General features: G+C 42.3%; 1 protein-coding gene across 3 annotated transcripts in view; it reads right to left on the bottom strand.

The window, feature by feature from the left end:
* Positions 1 to 23,175, bottom strand: part of LOC110476365 (uncharacterized) — a 71,413-nt gene that overhangs the window by 39,119 nt on the left and 9,119 nt on the right. The window contains exons 3-5 of one of the 3 annotated variants that reach the window (XM_085589911.1): positions 16,660 to 21,563; positions 15,797 to 15,848; positions 13,342 to 13,446 (exon numbers count right to left, since the gene is read on the bottom strand). In XM_085589911.1, coding sequence (XP_085446037.1) covers positions 13,342 to 13,446; positions 15,797 to 15,848; positions 16,660 to 16,694 — 192 coding nt within the window. In that variant the 5' untranslated portion in view covers positions 16,695 to 21,563. The remainder of the gene's footprint in view (positions 1 to 13,341; positions 13,447 to 15,796; positions 15,849 to 16,659; positions 21,564 to 23,175) is intronic. The other 2 variants (XR_014957992.1, XR_014957993.1) reach the window with 2 other exon arrangements.

The raw sequence follows: 23,175 nt of genomic DNA, 5'->3' as shown, positions 1-23,175 counted from the left end.
AAGGAGGAATGAAAAACCAAAGGGTTTCATCTGCAAAGCTGCCACCTCTGAACTCTGAATATTTAAATTGAAGGAGTTAATAAGTATCAGAAGCCTTTTTTAGACCTCAGAGAAGTGCAGAGAATACAGCACAGGAACAGCAATGTCTGCAGAAATGTGATTCAGATTTCTTGTACCTTCTTTACAGAGCTCGCAGAACTTTTCTCGGGTATTAGTTCTGTTCCTTGTGCTTCTCTGACACTGAGCCAAGCCTGCTTAGCTAATGCTTTTACAACTCAAAGAACCTATTTTATCTCTTTATTTTTCAGCCACTTGAAATTAGGGTTTGCAACTGCTCTTACAAAGAGCCATCTGAACCAATGAGAATGTGAAAAAATAGCTCAAGTGCCCATCAGAGAAATATCCTGACTGTCAGCTGCTTCTGGGGAAGAAACCACTGCACTGAGCTACGAGAGGAAGCACCAAGAGCTCTTTAACCCCCTTTTTGCTTCTAAACAGGAAACTGTGTGAGCATGGTTTGAGGAACAAAGTGGGGAGAGCTGAGGTGTGAACTCTGCTCAACCCCAGAGGTGGTGGGACTGAGTCTGCTTTTCAGCAGCTCAGAGAAAAATGCATGGAAGGGGCAAACACAAAGATAGAAGCAGCAATTCAGCTCCTTATCTGTGTGCACCAAAAGGGAAAAGAGCAGGAAAGGTGTTGTGTCTAATTCTCCACCACGGGTAGGGATGAGGAAACCAGCTCTGTTAATGTGCTGTCTCTATGGTAACTGTGCAACAGGGCTCTCACTGCATGGATTTGCTCACTGCTTTTTGCACTGCACAGGAAATAAATTCCTGTACCTTCTGTATGAGCTCCAGCATCGGTGCATTTCACCAACTTCTTAGCAGAAGATGTGCAAAAATAATCAGAGTTGACTTATTTCAGATTTCAGTTTTGGTGCTAGACTGACAAAAACCCTAAAAATGAACCAGGTTTTTATTGGTGGGATAAACAATGAATGGGAGAGAGAAATTCCCTCCAATGAAAAGGTCTTTTGTGGGCAGGGGAAGAATTTATTTATTTATTTTAGTGTGCTAGAGCTGTGTCTCTTTTTTCTTTCATATGCCCACTGTGTCTCAAGCATGGATTTAAGGAGGTGTAGATTTTGTTTTCTGAATGATGATTTCTTCTGGGCATTATCCAAAGCCAGAGTGCCTTTGCCTCCAGCTGGTCATATTTATATTTGAGTTTTCACTGGATCTTTCTGGAATTAGTGGGACTCATCTGGACTTCTGTAGATCTGACCCCAAGGGAAAGCTTTGGATCTGCAGATATTTCAGCTCCTCAGCACTTCAGCTCTTTTTCCTGACAAAAGAGTGGTATTTCATATCCATTTCAGAGTGCAGAGGTGGAAGGAGAGGGTGATGGCAAAATCACAGATTAAAAGCAGTGATACAGATGGACAAAAGTTCTCCTATCCAATACTCAACAGTGGCTGCAACACTGGCCTTTTGACCATGCTTTGGTTATTTCCTTCAGTATCCACTTCCCCTTGGAGACAGAGTCCCAGTTCCTCTCCAAAACTGTTTCTGCCCCAGGCTGCCTCAGTCATTTCCAGTCTGTGCTTACACAGAGAAAAGGGCTCAGCACAACATGAATCCTGGGAGGTCAGGGGGCTTCTACCTCCAAAAACTTCCCAAGACTGAAACATGAAATTAGCCCAAAAACAAGAGTGAAAAGCAGCAAAATTGATTCTGCTAAGAAGCACTGAGCTCACAGAAGCTTCATTTGCAAGGGGGTTCCTACTTTTCTTTCCATTGAAATACAAGGGAAAAAAATCCCCAGTTAATCTGCTTAGTTTATTCACATCCTGAAATCATTAATAAAACCATTTGGGAAGCCACTTGAAAGTGATGTTGTATTCTCTTTTTGATTCTTGTAACATGTCTGGAAAATATCTCAGTGGGTTCTGGTCTGGGTTCAGGCATCCACAAAGTGGCTGCAGCAGCACAGTAACACCAAGTCCTTCTGGAAATCACAGGAATTCTCTATTCAAGATCCTGAGCTGAAGTCTGCAATTATTCTTGTGCTTATCACAAAAAGGTTTACATGTATAATGTCCTTTTTTTGAGGAATGATGGCCTCAGTTGGCTCCAGCATTTATAACTCACATTTTTGCTAGCAACAGAGGGAAGTTAATGCAATTTTAAAAGATTTTAGGTCAAGTTCATCCATGTTTAATGCATTGGGGAATGATCTGGCCCATGCTATGCATCTCAATTTGTCTGACTGCTTAAAACAGCAACTATGCCTGTGTCCAAGCAAAGAACAGGACTTGCACAGTCAATGATATGCAATTTGTGGATTTTACTGCACAATGAAAAAGCAAAGTGGCTGTGCCCTGATGTAAACCGTGGGGTTTCACTGGGAATGCTGGAGCTCACTGTAGTGCTACTGTGCCAGGAGTCAGAGTGGGAATGTCAGCACGGCCGGGGACACTGGAATTGTGCCTGTTTCCTCTGAGCAGGGGCTTTGTGCTATTTCTGTTCCCAGTCCTTGTCCTTTCCACTGGTGCCTCCATCCTTACCCACTGACACTCCACCTTCCCACTTCCTGCTTTTTCATGCTCTGCTGACACATCCTTTAACAGCAGCAGCAGCTTTGCTTTTCCTTCCAGCCACCCTCCACCTTCCTGTCCCATCCTTCCTCAGACCTGGGGGTTTGACCCCAGTTTCCCTTCTAATCCCTTCCTGCACACATTCCTTTGTTCCCCGAAATGTTGGTTCTGCTTTGTTGTTTTCCTGCTCTTGTTTGACTGGTGAAGGGAGCCTGTCCAGGAATGTCCCAGGAGCTCAGACCATGTGAAAAATGTGACCGTAGTGAAATAAGGCCCAAGCACCAGCTGAAGGATGAGTAAAATGATTTTGATTAAAACACAAACCAGATAAGTGACAGCAGTGAAGAGAAGTATTTCACACAGAGCAGACTGAAATCAAGATGGGGAAGAAAGTCTGGTAAATTTAGCTAAGGTTGACTCAGCTGATGTCCCCAGGGTGATCTACTAGATCTGCTTTACAGTTTCCTCAGGCTGCTGCCTCGTATTTGAGTCTATTAAAGAAAGCTTTCAACCAACAAAAAAACCCAAACACCCCCCCACCTGCTGCTTTCCCCCTCAAAAAAAAACAAAAAAAACCAACCAAAAAACCAAAAAATATAAACCAAAACTTCCAGAGGGTTTATCTGCAAGTGTTCTTTAGTCTGTGCTGGGCCTTCCTGGAGGAGATGTGGTTCCAGGCACCACTGATCTGTTTCAGGTACTGGCTGACCAGCTGGAGCTGGGAAGAACAAGCTGGAAATGCTCAGCTGAAATCCTCATTACTGAGTGTTTGGCAGAATTATGAGCATTCATTCTTTGAAACCAATGATAAATGCCAAGAAAAGCTGAATTTCTAGGACTGCCTGTTAGAGTGCCTCCAATGCCCACATCCCAGAGCGTGTATGCATGCCAAAATATCTGATTTAATTACTACATCTGATATATATCAACCAAATATTTTTAAGTGGATGCTGTAAATTGTAAATGAAATACACTAAATTCTCTCCCACTTTACTCCTCCAAAGGGCTTTTAAAGTCTACAAACCTCCCCCACTGTCCCTCAGACAGTCTGTGTGTCCAGTGAGGCACAGCTCACCCAGGTGAAACTCGGAGTGCCTTTAGAGTGCACAAAGCAGCAACTGCTTATTAAGGATATCAGCCCAAGAATAGCATCCATTTGAAACACCAAGGAGAATTTAGGTCAGGAGAACATAATTATCCAAGTTGGAGCTTGTCCAGGTTACCTGGATTACCACTGCTATAAAAAGCAGAGTGGGACCATCAGTGAGTGATTAGGAGCTGTGTTTAGCAAGGCTTTGGAAGATCCTAACGTGAATTTGTGTTCCATTCCAACCAACTTTTGGTAGGGGTTGTGCATCCATTTCATTAAAATCTCCCCTTTATGCCATGCATTCAGCTGCTGCTTTCTGGCCAGTCACACCAGTGTGATTTATTTTTTATTAAAATTTCAGTATTAGATAAATAATAAAAACTACTAAATGTTAAAACACTGGCAATTAGTCATCTCTTGTGTTTTATTTTTGGGTTCTTTGTGGTCTCAGCCTTGCAAGGAGCCTCCAGATTGAACAGGATTAAGGACTCTTCTTCCTAGGAGCCCTAAATTGCTATCTCCAGTTGTAAACCTATTAGAAAGGCAATCAGTTCCCCCAAACCTACTGCATCATGCACTTGAACAGCACAGTGTATTTCCAGATGTAGGTTCACAGCTGCTACCAGCCTTTGCCTGGAGGGTGATTTGGGAGAACCCCTGTGTGCACAGCTCACCTCTGTGCTGGTGCCAGCTGGGGCAGCCTGACCTGCTCCATCACAATCTGTCACTCCTCACTGCCTTCCCTGCACTTTGCTTTCAAAGAAATTAAAAATAAATCTCTCATTCCCAGAACAATAGTTCCTGCTAAAGGAAACGGAGGCAGACTGGGGCATGTTCAAGGTTGAGTAATCCCTGACAGTTTTCCCTTCCGTGCTGGCCTGTCCCTTACAGACCTATTTGCTCTCTTTGCTGACTCACAAATCCATGTGGCAGACTTAGAAGACTTTATTATAAATACTCCAATAATCTGAGCTGTCACTCCTGAGAGCTGCTAAGCTTCTGCTTGGGGCACGGGTAATAATAAGTTCTTATATTCCTTTATTTTCCATGAGGGAGAGCTATGCATGGATTTGTTATCAGGCATCTGCCCTGTGGGATTCTACAGCTACTTATCCCTATTTCCACATTCTGGGGAAGGGTGGATTCCCTTGGTTATTTTGCTTGTGAGCAGAAGAAACAAAAAGAGCAGCTAATGCTCCTTCCTTTGTTTGTGTGAATTGTGGCATTCAGCAGTTCCTGGAGGGTTGTGGTGCTCCACAGAGGCTGAGGGAGCACAAATCCCCAACTGGGTTTAAAAAAAGACTGGATGTGGCACTCAATGCCATGGTTTAGTTGAGGTGTTGGGGCTTGGATTCGATCTCTACATCATCGATGATCTTTAGATCATGGAGTTGAGGTTGGACCCAGTGATCTTTAAGGTCTCTTCCAACCCAGTGATGCTGTGAATTCTGTGCCTCCCCAGCACACTGAAAAGCAGAGCAGCCATGGGCAGGACTGTACAAGGTTCTGAGAGCGACCACGACTGCAGGAAGGAGGCTGTGACTGGAGACTTGCCATGAACAAGGAAAAGGGAAGTCATGCTAAGCCTCCCGTGAGCAAAAGTTCATTTCCAGCGGTTCTACCCACAAGGTTTTGCTGCCCACCCTCAGCCTCTCTGTCTGCACCTTCCAGCTCCTCAGCCTGGGGCTGCCAGAGTAGAATAGCTCCCCTATTCACATTTTTATTCTGTGATGTTAATCAAGTAGGCTAATTATATATATGCCAGAGTTGACATTGGCAGGAATCGTGGAACTGGAACCACCTCCCACCTCCTCACACTCCCCTTCTGTTCAGACCCAGGGTGTTATTAATCCCCTAACACCAAATCACTTCCATTCTGTTCTTCCAGCTATGGCAAATGCATGTGCCAATTAGACTTTTGCCCCTAATTTGCATGTGCCCCCCAGTTTTGAACAGCATGCCTCAAGAAAATGGGTCAAAATTCAATGAAAAAATATTCTACCACCACTGCTTCTACAAAACCTCTGCTTTCCTTGAAAACATGTTGATCTTCATGTGTTGGCACAAAAAAAAAACCCAAAAAACCTCCCCCCAAACATGAAGCACTTCAATGCAGTTAAATTATTCTGCTTTGGCTTTATGCCCAGAAAATATTTTTGGAGTTTGTACATAGAGTTCTCTCGTGCGTTTCCATTCAGAAGCAATAGGATTGGTACTGTAATGATTGCTGGGCTCTGCAAACATTTGCTGTGCTGTCTGCTGGAGACAGAGAGGGGGTAATCACTCGTGAACTATTTCTGTGCGAGAGCCTCATGCTGCACCAGCCATTTCAGATGCACTGCAATTTATTCAGTGTCAGAACTGGCACTGGAGAGGCTGCAGCTGCTGGGATCAGACCTGGGATCCAAGCAAACAGGAATTCTTCTCACAGTGAGCACCAAGGGCACTGCTGAACCAACCTCACTATTCAACAAATGCATTCATCAAGCACAATCCTGTAAGGCTATGATTAAATACTGCACATTCTGTCTTTACAGCTCAGGCAATAATATAACCCCTCACTGTGCTTTTACTTTCTATTAGCATTTTGCAATTCCTTAGATTGTTCCTATTCACTTTTGGCCATGTTCATCTGTTACTTCTTAAAAATAAAATTAAAAGAAAAACCAAACCAAGATCTCTCTTCATTATATCAAGTAAGAGGCAATAAAAGCCAGATATGTGTGGGAGTTCACCAAGACATGTTCTTTAGAGAACTGGAAAGGTCTTTTTGGTTCAATTTTCCCTATTCACCTGCTATGATCCAGGAACTCCCCACAGACACAGAGCTCATCTCTCTCTCAGCCAAAGGATGCAGGCACAAATGTATAGCTCTAAGTTTTGCACACCACATTCATTTGTGTAAAATCTTAGCTGGACTCAGAGAGACTGCTTTCAGCAAATGGCCATAAAAAGTTGATAAATCAGGGAAATTTGTGTTCACACCTAAAAAGGTTCTCCAGTTTCTGCTTTCTGATAATCCTGTGGCAAATTCTAGGCAGGCAGTGGGATCATGAGTTGTGTAACCACACAGCCACAAAAAATGTCCAATGTGACTCAGAGCAAATAGAGAAATTTTTCCTCAGAAGCAGAGAAAATATCAGCTTTGTAGGAATTCCTGCTCCACCTGAGGCAAGGACATGAAGGTCAGTGGGTGGAACAGAATTGCTTTTCACATTTCAGTTTGGGAGAGGAAAATGGTTCTGAAATGCATTCAGCATCTAGAGAATAAAATATAATAAGAGATCCCCTGAGCTACTTTGCTTTATTGTGGGCACACCAAGGGATTCCACAAATCTCCTGTTCATCACAAAGTTCATCTGATGGACAGATCTTTGTGTACACGTAATGAGCATAAGTAGGACAAGGACAGAAAAAAAAAAAATCTATTTATATCACTTTAAACAGATGTCTAAGACAAGACCAAGCAAGCAGCCAGAGAGACAAAACCATCCCAAGAAGCAGCCAAATAAATTCTTATCCATGGAAGCTCTCAGTGCTCACCTCAGCTGAGGCTGGAGGTGTGCACACAGCTAATTAGTACCTGCTACTGCCACCAGATTAATGACCTTTCAGAGCAGGATGTACGGAATAAATAAGAGAATCTCCCACAGCACTCCTGTGGGATTTAACAGAGCTCTTCTCCAGGGCTCTGAAATTGTGGCACACAGAAAATGCACCAATGCTTTTCTGGCTGCAGCAAGGGAGAGTTTTTCCAAGCAGAGCAAGGCAAGACCAGCAGTTACAGACCTCACTCCACTGGGATGTTCTGGAGCTGACAAGAGCCACCAGACTAGTGGTTTTGTTTCAAGGATTCCTCTGCTCTGAGGCACTGGAAAACCAACATCTGATATTCCCACTGACTCCAAGAGCAGCTGTGTTAGCTCAGGGAACAAAGGGCTCCCAGCACACAAAGGGTCCCTGCTGTAGGCCCATCTGTGATGGAGAAAATAAGAAAGAGGGAGAGAAAGGGAGAAAAGCCCTTAAAGCATGAACCTTTTTGGGTTTTAGGATGAATCCTTTGCGGTTTGTGACTGGGATTGCCAGAGCAATCCTGAGCCTGTCTGATAAAAGTAGAGCTGAAGGCACACTCAGGTGGGCAGGGTTTGTGCCCTCTCTGGGGCTGCCTGGGCACATCCACCTGCTGAAACACCACCCAGCAGGTGCCACATCAACTTTGGGGAAGGATTAGCACAATTAAATGGCAGCTTTTTATTTCATACCATTAAATGTGTCTTTTGAAAACAGATTCTTGTTTCAAAGGCTGTTCCCAAGGCTCAGCTCCTGGCTTTGGAGAGGGACAAGGCTTGCTGGGCAAAGGAGTGGTGTGGCTGGGGAGATTGAGGGCACAGCAAACGTGGAATCTAGACCCTCAAACACCTAAATCAAGGAGAATATGACTGATTTGTGGATGGAGAGGGGAAATACTAAATTTCCTCTCCTTTCCCACAACACACCAAGGTTATTCTGCAATGAGCTGAGAGCCTGCACCCACTTGCTCACTGAAGCACAGCTGGAGTTCCAAAGAGGAGCTCCAAAGAGCTGCAGAGACACATGGAGGGTGAGCACACAGCCCTGCAGGCAGTTGCTGTGGAGTCAAACACAAAAGAAACCATGCAGCTCTGCACTGGTAGAAATGGAGAGAGATCCCATGGCAACTTTTATTCTGCTGCTTTCAAACAAACTGCTACAGCAAGGAGAGATGGGAGGTGGGTATAAAACCACAGCCAGGAGACAGCTCCCTCCAGGACATTTGTGCTCACATTTCCTGGCTCCTGGTTTCACTGTTTTTTGTAAAGGAGTTGAAGCCAAGACTTTTGCCAGCCTTTCTATCACTGGAGAAGGCACCAGCAGCCACAGCTCGAGCTCAGCACAGAGAAGAAGCAGCTGTCTGTTAAACCATTGGAGAACTTGGCAGTGCAGCTGCTTTTGGAGCATAAATAATTCATGTTAATGGGCCAGGTTGGCAAATGAATTCAAGTGTTTCCTCTCAAATAGGGTTTTTGCATCCAGTTTTGACAGGGTGTTTGAAGTGGGGGTTCTCAACTCAGTGCTTTTTGGAGAGGCTTTGCAGAGAGCACATTTCTGAAGAAATTTGGTGACATTGCAGCATTTGTAAGATCTTGTACAATACAGTAGCAGGAACCAACTACTAAGCATGACCTAGAACCATCTCCATCCCTGTGCAACAACTACCTGTCAGACTTTGGATAAGCCAAGTGAAGGAAAGGAGCAGGACATTTAGGGAAAAAAAAAACAAGGAAACAAAAACCCAACAACCCCACATTTTTCTTTAGAAAGCAAGTTCTCAGCCTAACCAGTTCCACAGCTCAGGATGCTGGATGGTCAATTAGAGAGTGGCAAGAGCTGGCATTGCTGCTAAGACAAAAACACATGCCCAGCTCTGGTCTTTGCCAAGTTACTACATCTTTGACCCATCCCAAGTCAGGACAGGCCTCCCAGAGGGTGAAATCCACAGCTCTCCTTCAGGCTTTGGTACTCAGTTTGTGTAAGAGTAACAGGAGCTGCTTGTGGGATTTAGGTGTTAAAGAGGCAGGTTATGATTGCTGGGAGAATTCAGTGCAGCCAGGATTGGGTTTTGTCTCTTTGCTCATCAGGTACTTGAGAAGGAACACTTTGAATGAGCATGGCAGGATTTTTCATGATGGGAGAAAAAGGAAAGAGTCCACACCTCCATTAGTCAAAAAACCCACAATAATCTTGCTTGACCAGTCAGCACAGAGTGGCCACTCAGCAGGGGCTGCAAGAAAGCAAAGCTGAGAACCTAAGGGTTGGACTCATGATCCTTGTGGATCCTTTCCAACTCCGAATATTCCATGGCAATAAGGCTTCTATGGCTTCTGTGGATGGCAGAGTATGTTTTCTTCAATATATTTACATTTTTAATCTGGTACCATAGAGTTTACTCATTTTTTGCTCCAAATGCCAAACAGACTGTGTTGCTAAACCTCCAGCTACTAGCACAGCTTTTTAAACCAACCTCTAGTTTAGTGATAACTCTGGCATCATTGATTTTATTTATTTATTTGATAGCCCCCTGGATTCAGTTTGCTCTGTGTTACTGCATCCTCTGCAAGAGCAGTGATGTTGCACATTATAATGGTTTCTGCATTAAGCAGCTTCTGTGAAAAATCAGAAAACTCCAGCTGAGCAAATTGCTGGGTGCTGTTGGGACTGTGGTCATATCCTGGACTGAAAAAAAGAAATCCACCTCTCATGCAAGCCTTAACAAGGGCCTGGTGTGCATGCCAGCTGTCAGGATGGGGAAAGCAGGGTAATTGGAGCGATTAAAAGCTCACAGTGGTTACAGAATGCTTTTGCATTTAAGGTGGAGTGAAACTGTCCTGTAACAATGCTCTGGGAAACTCTGTGGAATTCTGTCATCTCTGCACCAATATTTTAAATTCTGGAGCCTTGACCCCACCAGTTGGCACCTATATAAACACCTCCAAGACAAGCTGGGGAGCAGCAGCACAAAAGGATGTGCTGACCCCCAAGCTGTGCTGAGGAGCTGTGTTTTAAAAAGATCCTCCACTTGAATATATAATGAAATAGTGGCAATTTTAGTAGCTAGCGTGAGGTGAACACAGGAGGGTCCTTATTTATTATTTCAAACAGAACAGGGAAGGAGAAATTTCCACATGTATTTGACAGGATTCAGTAAGATCTCAGATATAAGGATCCAGAATCTCCATAGAAATCAGGATCATGCAAAGCAATGACATTACACTTCATTTAAATTACTGCACCAGTGGGATTTTACAGATTTAACTGCTGCTTCACCCCTCAAAGAATTGACCCAAGCACTATGAGTGTGCAGGACATCTGAATATTATATTTCCAGAAAATGGTTACACCTTTCTGGAACATACAGGAGACCTTGAGGAAAAACAAACAGTGCTGTCCTCTATCTCCAAAGGCTTTCTTTACATGCACATTTCACACTGGATAAAAATAGCCTTAAACCCTGAGTCAAGTAAGCTTCTTATATTGGAAAAACCTGTTTCAAGTGGACAAAGGAGACAGAAGTGGCACACCATAAAAAGGCTTTGGTTTCAGTGTCTGCAACTTGAAACACCACCCTGGTCTCGTTTTCTGTGTCCAAGAGGGAACTAACCAACACTGATTGCAAGGAGCATGAACAGGGTGTGGGCTTTCTGCTTCTCCTTTCTGCATTTGGAGATCAGGCTAAGTTCCTTTTCAAGCCTAACTGGAAACTGTGAAAAATTAATCACAGGGAAAACACAAAAAATCCATTCTGTATCTTTCATCAATACTCAAAACTTACAAACTGGTCAAGATCTTGACTATAGAAGAATCAACTGCAATCATTTCCATAGCCAGTAATTTTGAAACTGTCTCATTGGTACTAAAACATTTCTAGAGACACGCACACAGCTTATTTCTGTTGTAATTATATCTGAGCTGCAGTTCAAAGGAAAGTTGAAGAAAGTCAGAGAACAGGATATGAGATTTCCTGGTGCATTTTTAAACTGCAGTGCATAAAGCACTAGGGCTCTGTAGATTACTCCAAAGGGAGTGAGAAGGGAACTAAAGAAAGCAAGCCCATTGTTTTGCTAAACTTATTAATCAAGTGTTCAGAAACAAAAAAAGAGTGAAAAAATAAGAGCTAAGCAAGACATTAAGAGACTGCATGCTGTTGCTCAGTCCTGCTGGTCTGTTCCTCTTGGCTACAACATTTCAAGCAAACTTGGTCACTTCAGTGTGCCTCAGTTTCCCCTTAAACACCCCACACTCCCCCAGAATAAGAAGTCAGAAGGTAAATAATGTCTCATTATTAGCCACACTAAGATCACCTTGGAAGATTCTGGCCTAAGCACTTAAAACTGATCCTGGTAGGACTAGAAACGAAAGCTTTATTATTATTATTTCTTATTAATTACTGCTATTCCCCTTAGAAGCTTCATGGTCAAACCCAGCATTTCTGTGAAGCTCCCAGGGTAGATGCAGGACAAGCAGCTGGGTGACAGAGGGAATTCACCACTGTCCTACAGCTAGCCATTCCCACACCTGAATCCATGCCTTTTGTGATGGAGACCTGCTTAAAAGTGAAATTTAGTGGATCCCTCACCACACCAACCTAATGCTACAGCTCTGGAGGCCAAGCTCCACCACTGGCTGTGAATAGTTCAAGGTCTAGAAAGGAGAAAAGTTGGAAATTTAGGCCAGAATTATATCCACATTTCTGTGGTTCTAACAACAGAGCAGGCAAAAGTGGTTCAGATGAACATAAGATCTTAAAAATGTAAATGTGGGGGAAACAATGAACAGAAATGAGAATAAGAACTTTGTCTTATTGAACCAAAAAAGAATTTCCTCAGTGCAGGAACTGCAGAAAGGGATCATTGCCTTCATACCAGCAGTTTATCACCTTCCAAGAATTTTTTTTTTGAGAGAGCAAGTCTGTGTGAACAGTACCAAAGAAATCCCAAGCTGGATCCATAACCAGCGCTCAGTGAGCATCCCAGTGCAATACTCCAGCCCAAGCTCCTTACCAAGCTTAGAGCAAAGTCATCCCAGAAGAAATCCACACCACCCATTCCTGAGAAGAGATGCTCCCACACCCCACTCCCAGCACCACATGCATTTGGCATTGCTACAAATCAGAAGAAGAAGCTCAATGGAAATGAGGGGGGTGGACATTTTACATTTACTCTCTTCCCAATAACAGAGTTGCACCTTCCCACCAAACAACCCTTCCTAGACTGATCTCAGGGCTGTGCTCCCTCTTTGGGTGACTGGCCTCTTGCTCAGCTGTTAGCACAGATTTCACAAGAGCTGCAGTATTTTCCCCTCTCCAGGGCAGAGAGCCCAGCCAACATCACAAACATGACCCTCAGAATGGATTTACATGGTTAAAGATGGCACAGAACATCACCAGCTCAGTACCACCCTTTTGTTCCTCATGGGTACCCAGGAGGCCACGATGTGAACCTGTCAGGAGCCTGATCTGGCTTTAAACAGCAGGTGATTTTTAAGCTGATCAATTCCCTGATCCACTTTGCTCTATAAAAAATTCCTTTGATAAAACTGAGAGCAAGACAAAACCAGAAAAAAAGTGAAACTGGGGGAAGAAACTAGAAGGAAAGAACACATCAATCCAGCATTATTACTGAATAAAGTATTAAAGTCATAACATCACTACAGAAATCACAATCTTTAGGCAGAATTATGTACCAATACTGATGATGGGTGGCTGTGGAAAGCTGTTGTACCCTCACAAGGTTCAGTTAGAGAATCCCCACCTGCCTTGAACCAGCACAAACACATATTTCTCAACATAATATTTAGAACATTAACACATCTCCATAAACCCCTTTAAACTAAAGTTTCATATGCCAATGCACAAACTGTATTAGCACTGAGAACTGTCAGGGAGGCATTTCAGGGTTTTATCCCTCTTTTTTTCTGCAAAAGAGGTTAACAAGGAAAGATCTTGGAAACCTTGGAAAGGACAGGCCTCCTGTGTCTGTTCAGTAATGAGTCATGGACATGTCTGACCATTTGTTAGTACATGGAGAGAGATTTCTCCTCCAAGAATAAAGAAAAAGGAATTAAGAATTGAACAACATACCTGAGTAAGCCAGAAGCAGACAATGCAAAACTCTGAAAACTGCAGATCTTCCTTGAATTTTTCTCTTGGACTTTCCATGGGAGATTTTGGCAGCATGGAACAATCCTTTGAAGCAAGGGAACAAATGCGTGAGTCACTTAAAAAGTTCTCATTTGAGACAAAAAGCTGAATTACTTGCCCAATCTAATAGGGACAGATATTAAGCTGAAAACCATGACTCCACTGATTCAGCACATTGGTGTCTCAGGAGACAAAATGTTCCCGTTGTCCAGGCAGGCTGGGAATTGCAGGAGAGCAGGGAAGCTGCCCTGCAGTGCTTTATAGGCCCTAAAACTGCAAGCATGGAACGCAGAATTTTGCTTAAGAGACAGAACTGAAGTGGGGAAAAAAAAAAACTTATTTCAGTCTTAATTTATTTCAAAACACAGACATAGATTCATCTGGATTTTAGCAGCTTTCTAGAGGAGATGGGTCATGCCTCTTCCCTGAGAAATCACCAGTGATACTGAGTAAGTGAACCACATAGCCAGTGTCAAGGGTTACCTTGACATGCCTACAATTAATAAAATACACTTGAAAAAACCAAGGAGTTTAAGGGCACCTGTGTTAAAGGGCAAAAAAAGAGAATTTACAATTGGAACATGATTATTTGGTTCAGTACAAGGATTATTAGGTGAAACTTCATGGCTTCTATTATGGAAAAGGCAGATTAAAGCATTATAATGAACTCACTGGGTTCAGAAAATTACTTGCAGGGCAAACAAAAGAATGAAAGGATAAAAGAAAAGTACAAAATGATTCAACAACCATCACATTCAAGGTAACACAAACAGATAACAAAGGCAGTGTTTCCACACATCCCACCAGTGCTTTCCCAAAACCAGAGCTATGACTTGTCTCCCTCAGACTAAACAGAAAACAAGAACTGGTTTGGACTGGAGCCACACATTCACAGTAAAATTATTACTGGTGAAAGCATTTTGTACCAGTTTCAAACCCCAGTTGTTGTGGCTTGACATGGAAAAAGATTTTTTTCAGAAGGAAGAGGTCAATCCAGTCAGGGGTCAGGTTTGGATATTGACACTTGGGGTGACTAATTGAAGGACCAATTTTAACCCCTCTGAGAACACAGAGGGGTTAAAAGCAGGACTCCCAGGAGAACTCGCTCTCTTTGGTTCCGGTCAGTGGAGGGTACAGACCTCCCCTGCCCAGCCATGAGCTGGGTGGGGGAGAGGAAAAGCCATGTGGCCTGCAGAGGTAGGCCAGGGGGTGAAGGGTCTGGAACCGAGCTGGGCCAGTTCCTGCAGACGGAAGGGTGGAGAACGTCTGAGATGTCTTTGATCCCCCCCTAACCTAGAGGGAAAGAGAGAGCCTGCAGACACCCGGGAGTTTGCCTGCAGAGGAGAAGGAGAAGGGGAGGAAGATGCCCAGCATGGGAGGTGGGAGACAGCACAGTGTCCTGGGCCAGAAATTTCAGCCGTCCGGGAGTCCAAGACTTTTAACCCTTTCCTGGGAAATGAAGGCTTTGTGAAATATTGCTCCTCCTCAATTTGAAGGAAAGAGAGACAGCCTGGGACCTCATATGTTAGGAAAAGAAAGTTGTAGGGAGATGATGGAGTGGCTTTTGGCTGGACTCTTGTTAACCATAGACTGAACCACTCCTTCTTCCAAGAGGGACTGCATTCTAGGGGGATGTAATGGTGAGCCAAGAAACTCCTCCAGCAACTACCAGTTCAGGGATGAACAGAGGTCAGTGGAGGAGGGTGTGAGGATGCCCTCCATCTTCAAAGAAGAAAAGACGATCTCTGTTCTTGGACCCCTGGCCCCAGGGAAATGGGGGGGACTGTAATCCCAAAATGAGACACTGGACTGTTGGTCCTTGGCAAAGCATCCTTAAAGGAGCCCTATGAGCAGTCTCTGTCCATGCACGGTGGTGAGAGCACTGTGACATGGAGAGGAGAGTGTCACACTGGGCGGTGCCATGTGTGACATGGAAACACAAGAGGTGGCAGCTGTGTTTCCATTGGGGTCTATGGTGCAAGGGAACTCCTCTCTCCCCTGATGGACTCAGTATTGATTATGTGGAGGGGTGAAGACTTGATTAAGGGTCCAGATGTGTCTTGCTGTAGTTTGTTGGAGTTGGGTGGTGGGAGGAGGAATGTTTTGAAAGGTTTTCATTTTGAATTTTGTGTGTGTTTTTTTTCCTCCCTTTTTTCTTTTATAGTAGTAGTAGTGTAATAAAGCTTTCCCCTTGTTATTAAGTTTGGCCTGCTTTGCTCTGTTCTCGATCGCATTTCGCAGCATTCAATTGAGGCTGCATTTCCATGGGGGCGCTGGCATGATGCCAGTGTCAAACCATGACACCAGTATAAGACAGAGATTGCTCATCTAATTTCTTTTCTTGCATATGAACTTCATATAAGATTTTAAACACTGCTTTCTGTGGGGTTCTCACCTGGAAAAGCACATGGCACTGGTCTTTAGGAATCAGTAAGATGGTGTGTACACTACAACAATGAAAATGCAACAAAACAAAATGACAGCAAGCAGAAGATTTAGCACAAGAAAATACAAATTGAACATGATATTCCTAGAAAACACATTTGATACACCACTATTTAACACTTAAATCCCCAACCTTCCTATTAATTCCTGTTGAAATGTATAATGTGAAAATAATTTTTACTTTTCCCTCCCCACTATCAATTACAGGTGGTGCTTCTGAGCTTTGAAAACTAGCTCTGGAGCTGCCACATATCTGCTCTCTTTTTACACAAGTGTTTTACTAGAAGTAGTCAGACAACGTTGGTTTCTAACCTTCATTTTCACCTTCTGCATTTAGAACTGAGCCCATGCCAGGTATTAGGGAGCTCTAGATGCTCTCCAGTCAGAAACCCAGCATATTGTGGTGTTCGAGAAAGTGCAAGACTGGCAAATCCATTGCTCCTAATGAGTACAGTCTCCTAGCAAACTAGGACTTATTTATTTCATACATTATGAATAATTTCTAACAACAAATCCATCTGAGAATTTTGCAGTTTGGCAGCAAACAAAGGAAGTGGCAGAATTTCGCAAATTAATTTTAATGCATTATTTACCAAAGCTTCTTATATAATGAGGTAGGGAACAATTTCTCAGCTGACAGAACTAGAGTAACAATCTAAACAGATATTTTTCATCTTCTGTTTCTACAAATTGGCAAGGACTAGAAACATTCATATTTGTATCCGTCATCACCTTTATCAACACTCTGACCCAAAGTCTTATATACTTATTAATATGCTTAATTAATATGCTTGTCTGCTACTTAATACACACCATATAATGAAATATTTACTGACACGGCATCCCATCACCGATCATAGCTTTTGTTAATAAAGAAAAAAGTGGCTCATAGGAAACCAAAGATAAATTAAACCAAAGCACCTCTAAAATCTTCAAAAGACCTTATCAGAGTCTACTTTTCAGACACAGCATTTCCTTCAGCAGTCTCACCCCAAGGCCTACTCAAAGCTAATCAATCACTCCCCACCCTCCTCCTCATCATTTCCTTTTAAGCACTAGCTGGAAATAGCCCCATCTGCTCTGAAAATCAAAGAGCAGCAGCTGGTGATCAGCCCCCTTTTAGTAAGGATATTGTCCTGGGCAACTCAGTCAAAATTAATTATAACCTAGATGGAATTAATTAGAGGCTATCTTTATTTCATCTCCATTGTTGTGCAGACAATTGTTTCTCTACTCCTCACACGACTTGGTAATTACAGTAAGATGAAACCACTTAAGATGAAACGTCCTGAATGGGTTTTGATTCAATTTACAAGAGTGTGTTTGCAGAGCTGGGGCGAGAAAAGTGCTGTTTGTTAAATACAGAGCAGATCTACACACACACACAAAAAAAAAAAAAAAAAAACCAAACCCAAAGAAACAAAACAAGGTTTGTCAGTTCTTAGTATTGCTCAGTTGGGGCAGAAAAACAAAAAAGTTTTTGTTAATTAGAAAAAAAAAAATACTAACTAGGAACAAGTTATCTCTAGCACAGAGAAACTGTGCTGTAAATTCTGTTGTAAAATTCAGATTTTAGATTCAGGAAGCCTTTCCCTCCTATTTGAAGGTGCAAGAAGCCTCCTGGTATCTGTTACATGTTAGCAGTAGTTTTATCTTGCACTGTGGGAGGGAGTTTCTATAGGCACTTTAATTCCACGCCAGATCAAATGGCTCCAATCAGTATTTTCTCAACCTTTTATCAAGGCAGGCAAGTGCCTGTACGTGACACCAACACTTCCCAGATGGTTTTCAGCTAAAAGGAAAGAGTCTTATCAGGACTGAAAAGAGACAGTGGCAGATTTCTATTTGGTTAGTAACAACTGCTGTCCATATTAACATCTTTGATTAGATTACAGGAATGAGATTCTCTAGTTTGATAGTATCAAATCCATTTGAGAAGAGCAAAAAACCCCAAACCTTGCATTTAAGAGAGGAAAACATCTAGTTTTAATCTATTTGTAATCTACTGAAGTAATTTCTCCCTAGCAGCATAACAAAGCTAAATTAGTCTAAAATAATAATGTCTGTTGCACATGGGCTTGGGGGAGGCTAAATGGAAGCTGACCCTCCCTGTGGACATGTTTCAAGGGGTAATAAATAACATATCCCTTGGTGGAACCAGCAAATGCAATGCCTGGCACTCCTGGGAATTAGGCTAAACTGAGTCTATGGCACCAAAGTGGAGCTGAGTGATTAATTCATGTGGTGCCTGCTACAAAGAAGATCCAGAGGCACTGGGTCATGGGGACATTATTTTTAGAGTGTGAAATCCTATGAAATTATCATGACTTTCACATGTATAATACATGAGGAGGCAGGGAGGCTCAGCTTCATTCTGCCTCTTCTTACAAGCAGTGGTTCATGAGTGAATTTTTGCTTCAGGAGAAGCAAACGGCAAAGACAAAATGGTTCTTGATAGCAGCAAACTGTTCTAAACATGCTCAGCTTTCTCCTTTCTGAAGAACTCACGCACAGGAGAACGTGTTAAAAGACAACATGAAAACCATCAGGTAGTTTTTGGGACAGGTGACAGGCACAGGCATTTCAGTGGGAGCCCTCCCAGGCATTCCAGAGCAATCCAAGACTTTCCTGAGGTAAATCCAGTTAAAATGAATGCTCTGTATCCATCCCTGGTTCTACAGCAGTGATTTTCACATGGAGGTACAGAGCTATACCCAGCAGCAGGACTTTGGGTATTAAAATATTGAAGGTATACAACACACACTCAAAATGCTCAGAAAATTTTAAACTGAAAAAGTACACAACTCTCTTGTGGTTGTCACAGATATGCAAGATTAACTAAGTGTAGCAATAAATGAAATAAAGATGCATAATTTCCTTTGGCCCTAATAATTCTGTAACAATCTGACTCAATTTCAAAACCAATTTTCCCATTTTTTATCCTCTGGAGAACAATTGCTGTTTACCAAGTTGCTTCTCAGAAACACTGCTGTAAAACATTAAATCTCCTGTGAGCAGAAAAAGGTAATGTTGTTCAGTGGAGCACAGAAAAACTCAATTCATCCAAATAAAATGAATTATATAAGTTTATTTAAAAGCTATGACTTCTCATTATGTACTTGGTTTAATTAATAGGAATTTTAGTCTAAATCCAAAATGGCTACAAAAGATTCTTTGTAATCTAGCAAACAAAAAAAAAAGTGATTTATTTATGTGTGCAAAATCCTAAATATTTCACACACCATTGTTCAAAGGATCTTTCTGTGATTTCAGTCTCATTTTAATCTTAACAGCATAAGACACTGTTTACAGTTCCTCCTGCTCTTGAAGAGGGTTTAAAAACCTTGTGTCCCAACCAGCCAAACTATAATTTCCCCCATTTAATTAGAAAATAGATGAGATCAGTTTATTTGAACTGGTACTTGAAGTAAGCAATTAAGTGCTTCACTTAATAGGAGTGTGTGCTGTAAATCTGGCCTTTCATTACATGTACAGCTCCCCACACAATAGGTTTCTAGTACCAAACAGAAGCTTGCAGGCACAGCTTTAATAAAAATACACTATTTAGGAATATTGTGATGTATTTTCACTGCCCCTGAGGGACTTCCACTAATACAGCCTATTATCTGTCCTATTTACACAGAACTAAGTATGCAATTAATTGGCAATCTGTAGTGGATTATGGAAACATTCCAGATGGATGGGGGTTTATCACAGCGTTTTGCTGTAGCAGATACTGTAATTTCCTAAGTTTGGGACACTGAATTTATTTCTTTGTCAGATAGGTCTTGTGAGCAAGAATTTCCATTTCCTCTTACAGCAGAAGAAGGATTGGAGACGCAGCACAAAGCGCCCGTGAGATAACACAGTATTGCTTCAGCAGACTGTCTGTGCTCACACACAATGGGATGTGTGGGCTGCACCTCCCTCAAGAAATGAAAATGCAATCAATTGATTTAGTTAATATTTTGCTCTGTGGGAAAAACTCCATCAGACAGTCTGGAGCTCCATTAATCCCTGGCACTGCTTGAGCTGTGGCAGTCTAAGCAGGAGAAAGCCCTTTGTGGTTTGTCAGCCCTCCTCAGCAATCTGGGGGTGAAAAGGGAAGTTGTTAACCTTTCTATCCTTGCCTTCCACTGCCACTGCAGCTGGATAATGCAGGAAAACCTGGGATGAGGTATCTGGAGATGTCACAGACGGCTCCACTGCCATGGGGGCCTGTGGCTGTTGGGAGGGAGAGCTCACCTGGGAGCTTAATCCAGACAATATCCAGAGGAGAGACCTCAGCAATGCATCACGCAGCTTTGGAACACACCACTCGCCCAGGAAGTGTTCTTTAAGATATTAAAGTAGGATGTTATTGTGTACAAACCTCCTCAATGTATTATTGACAGAAAGGAAGTGTACAGAGAGCCCCTTTGAAACCAGCAGGACACAGGCTCCCGTTCTGGTGCAGCAAACAGAGGGAGAGGCCATAGGGAAAAAAACTCTCTAATTTCATCACACTTTGGGGCAAATACACACATTTCCCCTCCTGCAGTGGCAATGAGTGTTGTTATTCATTAGGCTGCCTAGGTCTGTGTAGATAAAAAGTCACCTTCAAACAGCATTCATGTTAGGTAGCAGCTCTTACTCCATGTCTCAAGACTTCTGTTTTCTCCCCTCAGCATAAATGCCTAAGAAGCTACTACAGTGTATGGATGAGAGTTGTATTCTTGCTCAACTGGGTATCAGTTCCTAAAAGTGAACAGCTCACTGCTTTTCCTATGCACTCAGCAAGTATCAAAACTCTTATGGACGTTTATAAATGCCTATCTGCCTAGACCACAGCTCAGCCAAGTAACCCAATCCTCATGTGAACTACATGCCCTGCTGTAGGAATTTTCACTTTAATGTAACTTAAGACATAAATCTGACTGAAAGATAAATATCTTTTAATTCTTCCAGCTATACTTAAGCCTCTTGATTCCCCCTCCTTGTTGGCACTTGCCACCTTCATTTATTTTCAGACTGGTAATTGTCCCCTTTACATTTCCATCAACAGACCCCCACACGTCCTGCAAATCTCCAGATTGCTTTTGCCATGTGTTAGGATTAATAATTAATGAAGCCAGGTGATTGTTCCAAGTGACCCATTATCATGTCAGGGCAGAGATGAACTAGAGAGAAGACAGGACTCATTTCTGAACCTCCAATTTCAATATCAAAGTTCAAAATCAAAACACCACCAGCAACATAAATCTATTTCTCTCAAGAGATCTCTTTTTTTTTCAGATCTGGCCAGAACAGCCTGGAAAGGAGATATTCCCATGCTCAGGGCTTTTTAAACATAAACTATTTTTTCTCCAGTATGTGGCATTTCTCAGGGCTTTTCTGACATTTAAGTATCATCCAGGTATTTAATGATAATCAAGAAGAGAAAACGAATAGGAAAGGGAAATGTACATTAGCGTGAAAGATTAAGGGACATGAATATGTATAACACACACACAAGAATAAAAAGCTGGTATACAATGGGATGCCACAGAGCAGAGTGGGAGGGCTTCTGTTCATTAAGTGTTGATACAGTGGATTTAAATAAAATTGAATAAAATCCAATTTAAATGCCAGGATAAAAAGCCTTGAACCACCAGGCAGGGGACAGAATGGATTTCTGTCCCTCAGAGGCCAGATCAATGCCTGACCGACAGCAGCTGCAGATGGTCAGCAGCAGAAGCCTGCAAAAAAGAAAAAATTAAATGGGGAGATCAGGTCTGCTGATTCTTTTTAATCCCATTCTTTGCTGTTCCTGTAATATAATATTTATCTCTATCACAAAAAAAACTACCTATCACAGGTGTCTTAACAGAGTTGGTGTATTATTAATTTGCATCATGTCTCAAACCACCTTAGCCTCTACATGCATAATCCTAAACCAGTAGTATTCAATTCTACAATTATACTTCAGCAAGAAGACAGTAAATTCACCCACTGAGAAAAAGCAAACAAACAAATAAATGACAGGCCATCAATTCATTTGAAGTCACGAGCAAAGCTTCACTGGAGATAGCACTGCACAGCTTATTATCAGCCTGCTGTTAATGTAGGGCTCCTGCTTTGAGATTATTTAAGGATGACTAACTCATGTTACATTTATTTCCTCTAAATTTGCTCTGGGCTATATGAAAAGCAGGAATCAATTAATTATTTGCAGGACCATTCAGACAGCACTACAAACAAAATTTAGGATTTCAACACAACACTTTTGTGGGAGCAATATCACATGAAGTTGTGCCACAAGAAATGAAAAAAAACCCAGAAAGGTAAAAATTAATTTTCCAATGGGTTATAAAACCACTGAAACGTTTTAAGTGTGAGAGCAATTTAGATGAAAACGTTGATATCTGAAAAGTTAAAAGTGCAGATGGAATTGCATAAGTTTCATTGTTTTCAGTCGTGTCTGCTTTCTCTACCACTCATAATTAATATTTACAGAATGCAAAACCTTTCTTAAGAGCCATCCTACTGCCTCAGGATCAGTATTTTCTCAGCAGATGACTCACATTTTAATCCCTTGCATGTCATGGTAGGGCACAGAAAAGGAGGGTGCTTATGTTGTCTCTAGCTGGCTGCACAGCTGAAATGGTGCTGCTGTGACTTCATTGACCCCAAGGGACTCAGCATGGGCAGCATGTTTTAGTCATGACAGAAAGCAAAACCTGTGCCTGGTTATTCAAGGCAATCACTGAATCACTTCTGTGTTGTCCCTGGTATTGATTCACTCCTAAGTGCTCTTGGCTTTCAGCAATAATCTCACTTTACCCCAAGATGTGCCAGGGACTGCACAGGTGGGGACAGCAGAGTCACAGAGCGGCTCCTAACATAAATAACAGACAGGTTACAATGGAGTGGATAAAACATCCTGAATGAGATACTCCTGCCTTCTGTCTTAATGGAGAATACTTGACCTACTCTTGGATTTCTGCTTCAAAAGATGAGCTAGAATCCCCAGCTCTTGGATTAGACCCTGGGAGCAATCCCTTACTAGTTTAAGGAATGAGTAGATGATATACCAAGCTGCTGTCAGGTCAAATGAGATTATAATGCCATAATACAATACCTTAAACACTTTGGTAATAATGCCTTTTACCCACATAAATTAAGAAAACGAAGTAAAGTAAGTAAAAGAGAGAAGTTTCATCTGAAAGCTGAGTGGACAGCACATCTGAAGATACTTATTACCCAAAAGGTAATAAGGTAAAAATTTCTTCTCTGCAGGGAAAAGGAACCAAGATTTCTCCAGGGATTTTCTGAGGAGTTTGCAAAAAAGGCCTTTTTATCACTTTAGAA

The sequence above is a fragment of the Lonchura striata genome, chromosome 11 (genome assembly GCF_050655825.1).
Source record: "Lonchura striata isolate lonStrDom1 chromosome 11, ASM5065582v1, whole genome shotgun sequence".
Lineage (NCBI taxonomy): Eukaryota > Metazoa > Chordata > Aves > Passeriformes > Estrildidae > Lonchura > Lonchura striata.
Note: the sequence above shows the minus strand (reverse complement) of the source record. Positions and strands in the feature narration are given on the sequence as shown.